The sequence below is a fragment of the Alligator sinensis genome, unplaced genomic scaffold, assembly GCF_000455745.1.
Source record: "Alligator sinensis unplaced genomic scaffold, ASM45574v1 scaffold611_1, whole genome shotgun sequence".
In the NCBI taxonomy this organism is placed as follows: Eukaryota; Metazoa; Chordata; order Crocodylia; family Alligatoridae; genus Alligator; species Alligator sinensis.
Genome location: NW_005842332.1, coordinates 766,688 through 772,395, shown reverse-complemented (window position 1 = coordinate 772,395; position 5,708 = coordinate 766,688). Strand labels below are relative to the sequence as shown.

General features: G+C 44.2%; 1 protein-coding gene across 1 annotated transcript in view; it reads right to left on the bottom strand.

Moving 5' to 3' along the window:
* The window catches only part of COL5A1 (collagen type V alpha 1 chain), a 232,973-nt gene extending 228,471 nt beyond the window's left edge, over nt 1-4,502 (bottom strand). Inside the window, 1 exon segment of the mRNA XM_014522254.2 lies at nt 3,850-4,502. Coding sequence (XP_014377740.1) covers nt 3,850-3,949 — 100 coding nt within the window. The 5' untranslated portion in view covers nt 3,950-4,502.
* Between the last annotated feature and the right edge of the window lie 1,206 nt (nt 4,503-5,708).

Below are 5,708 nucleotides of genomic sequence, written 5' to 3'. Positions count from 1 at the left end.
CCTGCTGATGACATGACATCAGTGGGTATTAGACACCAAAATACCAGTGAGCATACTATCCTTCCTAGGGTAAAGAATCACATGACCAATGTTCACTCCAATTTTATTATTTTAAAGGACTCCAGGTTCCCCAGATCTTCTAAGAATCTCTTCTTGAAGCATATTTTGAGATACACAAAGTGAAAAAAAAGTGCTTTATAACTATAATGTGCTATATTGGATAGCACATACAATATAGTTGCTGGTATGCATGCTATGCGGAGAGAGAAGAAACCAACCAAAACACACTCAATGAGATTTCAATCTGTAGGCAATCCCCAATTAGCAAGGGAAGTTTGAATAAGATGAAGACCAGGGTAGAAAGGGATTTTAGATGGACCTTCCAAAAAATCTGGCATGTTACCTGATTCTCCCACAAAAAGCCCTTCTCTATAGGTCTAAGAAACCCTCGTATTTCCTCAACATGGGTAACCTTCATTACATTTCCTAAACATGGATAATTTTACCCTTCATTATATTTCCTCGACATGGATAATTCTTCATTATGTTGCAGGAACCCAAGTTGTGCGCCGTGACTTTCTTTTGGAAACACACCTACTCCTACCCTTTCATCTCTACTCTTAACCTTTCATCTCCACCTACTCTTACCCTTTCATCTCGCCTGGCACAGAGCATGTGGGTATGAAAACGAAGAAAATGCAAACCACATTATCAAGGCACATGGAGAATTGTTTTAATTGGCAGATGTCGGCAGGAGGCGTACTATCACTAGGCTGAGGCTTACTCATGTAACCAGGAGGCACCACGCCAACCTAATGATGAGCTTGCACCAGACAATCGTGACACAGTTGTCTCATGCAGTTGTCACAGACCTGGAAAAATAGGGAATGAGAAGATTCAACTCTGTGTCCTTAGTGTATATATTATTTCCTTGAAAAAATGCAAATCAGATGCACCCATGCCAACCTTTAAATAAATTGTAGCTTCTTAAAAAGGAAATTATCAATAAAGTTCTGCTCCAAGTCAATATAAATGGTCTCCTTTCTCGGTAAGCTCGCAACGGGGACAGTGCAACGCAAAAAGCAGACCCATCCTCCATTCCCAACTAACAGGGTCATATTTCTTCTTGCAGAAGCACCTCACTCATTTCAATTGGCAAAAAATTAAACAAAGACAGCCCTAAACAGGCCAAAGACTACAAATAATATTTTTTAGGTCAGTCTAGACTTCTGGGAATCGGCCAAGGAGAGAAGCAACAGACGGTAACAAGATACTTCATCATCTCCAGTGTTTTTCTTTCTTTTAAAAGCGGGGCTTGTGTATTCTCATTACCCTTGTCTTTTCTACTAAAGGAAATGGCTGCTTCCAAAAATATTCACCCAGAAACCTGATGCATTTTGATGAGGATTGGAGACTCCATCACTGGCTGAGCTCTTTAACATGACATCATTTGCGAAGAGGGGCAGTAGCCATAGCTTGGAAGGAGACCGCTGAGGATCACCTTCGCGCCCGTCCCTTTGGACAGTCTGCTGAATAAAGGACTATTTGCAAATAACTGTTTCTCTGTTCAATTCCATAAAGAAAAAAGATGTACTTTTGGTTCTTAGGGGGTGCAAGGGACAGACCGGTCACTTCGTTCCATGCTATTTACTGTTTCGGTTTTGGTTTAGCCATTGAAAGAAAGTGGGATGAAACAGAGGCAGAAAGACAGCTTTGCAGGAGGAAAAAATTAATCAGCGTACAAGAACGTTAGGCATTGCCACGAATTGCTCTCAACTGGCTCCTCCCTCCTCTGCCTAATCCAATATCCTACCAGGAAACTCCTTAGGAAACTTCAAGGTTTCTCACTTCACGGAGAGGTGCTGCTCCGAGCAGCGAGATGTCTCTGCGCTGCCAGGGGAGCCTCCCACGTTGCAATTCATTTTATGGACAAACCTCCAACCTGAAACGGCATCAGGAGTCTGATCCGCAACGCAGCGCAGGCAATGGGCAGCCTCCAAGTGACTTCATCAGGAGCCAAACCTCACCCTAAAGACAATCCAAAGAACATACTCTACCAGACAAGGAGTCCAAGAGGCTACGGCACGACTGAAACGCATATCACCCTGGCTGCACTGCCAGAGTATTGCAAAAGTTTTGCCTTCCTCTCATTGAAAGGACTGAAATTGGTGATGGTATAGCCATCCGTCTACGGCAGAGTGGCCAGCAAGGTGAGCTGACCCTTTCCAAGAGACTATCCCCAAAAATCTATATATTCCTTCCAATCTCGCAATATCAAAATGAACTAACAGCACACCTCATCTCCTTCCAGCCACACCGGACTGCTCCGGGTAACAGATAGCTGTTATGCTACAAACATCTGTATGCTATACAACATCTGTATGCTATGTATACAACATCTGGGAGCACTGACATGGCAGGTTTTGCACCAACGATGCTCCATAGGTATTTTTTTTATACACCATATGATAAATAAAGGATGTTTTTCATTTCTGGTAGACTGCTGCCGAAAAAACCCCTCCCTCCCTTAAAAAAAAAAAAAAAGGATTGCAATTGGAAGAAACTTGAAATAACGATAATCAATATTCATTCCTTTATGCTCTAAATCCCACCAGACATGGTCTTGGTAACACACAACCATCCCAGAAACCACTATTGGCAAAGCAGACAGAAGGATGTACAGCAATTTCAGAATTAAAACCAACGACAAGATGTTTTACATGTAGAAAAGTCACTGGGATTTCACTTTGCTGTTAACTACCAGCCTTCTACATTGTGCCAGTCACGAAAAACTCCCGCCTGGTCCTATCTAAAGTCTTCAGACCTCCAGATTGGGATGAATTGTCAGAGACGGCAAGGCCAAAGTCCTTTTAAAAGGAGATCAGAAATAAAAATTGCTTTTCTTCCACGTTTTCAGACGGCCGCTATCATTAAGCCCCCTACAGAGTTAAGCCCAAAGAACTCCCAAATTCTTTAAATGCTCATCAATTCATAATTGTGACTGTGCCCATTAACACCACCCTTTTCTTTCAAGGTCATTATTAAACCTTAAGTGCTTCATTGACAAAAATCAAGGGCTCAAGTCCTGTTTCTCCAGAACTTAAAAAAAAAAAAAAAAGTGACATATGGAAATTCTTTGCATTGCAACTTCTCCAAACTCAGCAAAAGTGAATGAAAGCTGGTCGCGGGGCGGGGGGGACAAACTTGGGTTAACAAAGTACAGACAGGGCACAATAGGGGGCGTCCGCTTTCTAAGTTTATAAAAGAAAAGTTTGCAAAGCTTTTGTGCACCAGGATCCCCTGCTTTGATCTGGGAGAGAAGGGAACAGATTCCTTCTTGGAAAAAAAAAACAACCTTTGCGCTCTTGCACCAGGAACTATGCAAAGAAGAGATGTTTCAGGCAGGGGAAATACATATTGATTTTTTTTTTTTAAAGACCCTGGCAACTGCTCTGGTTTAAGGAGGGAGGTGGGAGGGGGGGTGGAAAAAAAGTATTGTGTTTTAAGTTTTCTCCCTTTTATGGGCCCCCTGACAAATGGCTTTCAGAGGATTTAGGCAGCTAAACTTTTTTTGGAATGCATTGGCTAAGGAAAGCCAAATGTTCTGCAAAACACAATAGAAAGCAGCCTTGATTTCCCCTGGGCACAAACCCCTCTCCCAACTCGCCAGCCAGCTCGCCCATAGGGTTGCTCCCCGCACAGATGACAACACCATTACTCATGCAATCGTGTTTTAACAAGGCTAAAGGAAAAGAGGGAGAGAGAGACAGAGAGAGATTGTGTAGCCTGCAGGCAGGCATGTATTAAGTACACAAAGAAGGCACATTTAAAAAAAAAAAAGTGACTTACCTGCATTGCTTTGAGAAATTGCATAGAGGAGAAATATTGCTAGACTTTGTGGGCAGGTCCTTATCCAACTTCTTCTTTTCCACCTTGTGTGTGTATCCATGGTCCACAATAAAAAAAGGGGCTCGACTTGGGGGTACTGTGCAAATGCTCAGCCAACCTTAGGTCTGGTGTAAAAAGCAGATCAAAGGCAAAGGTTCAGGAATTCTTCCCCCCCACCCCCCAAAAAGAAGCAATTATTATTATGATTATTTTTTTTATAAAGCCATGAGATTGCTGTTTGGGTCTGATTGGGAATAACTTGGGTGGAGGCTCAACTTTCTCTGCTGCTGCTGCTTGAGTTTGCTAGGAGCTTGGCTTCTTTGCTGGATGTCCCAGGTCCTTCTTTCCTCCCCAGCTCCTGCTGCAGCTCCTGGTCTGATCCTTCTGGGGCTGTCCTGAAGTGATGTCCCCCTTCCCCTGCCTGCTCGAGGAGTGAAAACTTTTTTTTTTCCCTTCTTCTTTTAAAGCAGATGCCAGAGATTGTCAGTCGAGAGCCAATGCAGCAAATCAGAGTTTAGAGCAGGCTGCAGAGCTCAGCCCCCTTCCACTGGAGAGAAAGGGGGTGGGAAAAGTTTTGCAGGCAGGGAAAAAGGAATTGAATGTGTGGCATGGGGTGACTTTTTTCCCCCCTTCCCTATGCCTTGATCTCTTTCCTGATCTGCTTTCTCCAACCAGCCCCCGGAGCTGGAAAGGAGGCAGGGCTCAGCGGCAAGTTTGAATCCAGCCAGCAGCAGGAAACAGAGCTGCACACAAGGCTACAAGCCGCTGCTTTCTAATTTCTTCATCTGAATGGGTTGCAATGGCCTTTCAAAGGACTTGGGACCCCTAGCCAGCCTGGCTGTCATTTGTTTTCATCCCTAGAGCTCTGTTTGCCTGCTGGTTTTTTCCTTTCTCCATGCTTTGCTTATCCATTGGACCATTTTGGGGGGGAAAGAGGGGTTCTGGGGCCAAAAGGCAAATATCACCCTAGAAATCAGGAAAAAAAGTAGGATTGCAAATCCCAGAACCATAGAAAAGTATGGTTGCAATGCCCTAATGCAAGCTAAAAGGAGGCAATGCATGGGGTATAGCAGCTTTATCCATGCATGCAAACACAAAACTCATTAAGTGCACCCCCAGTGGAAATAATTGCCCGCACCAGTATAGCCATACGCGGATAGCCATCCCTGCCAACACGCATAGGAGGGATATGTGTGGATGTATTCATACAAGTATGCCCACCTATACAAGGATAGAGTTTTGCCAGGGGTTAAAAAGAAGTGTGAGGAGGTAAAAAGGGGAAATGAAATAGGGGGGCTCGTCTTGCCAGCCAAATGCATGAGCACTGAGACCTTTAATCACCAGATTCAATGTGGCAGAAACTTCTTTGGCAAATCACTGAGAGAAAAAACTGGGAAAAACTGCTAAATGCCTGAAAACTGATATACCCTTTGGGGCTGCATCCAGGGTAATCCAGGGTTGTGCTGCTCTTACTCCTGCTGGGTTTCCCTGCTGGGCTAGGCACCATGGGTATAAAAAACCCTGGCACCATTGCAACGTATAGCCCAAATCCCCTGGATTTTTTCAAGGGCCAGTAGCCTGAGGCGCGTCCATTTGGAGATCTTACTTAACTCTTCTCCTTGATGATCTCCCCTCCTCCTGTATCCGTCTAGGTTTCTCAGCTGTCAAGGGTCATTGTTGCTGAGGAAACTTGGGGTTTTCATCATCTGCAGTCGAACTGGACTCAAATCCTGTTCATCCACCTAAGGATTACTAAGTTTCCTTCTCTGGGAAGTCAACAAGCAGCACTTTGCCGCGTCCTGCTACCTACGGTCACGATG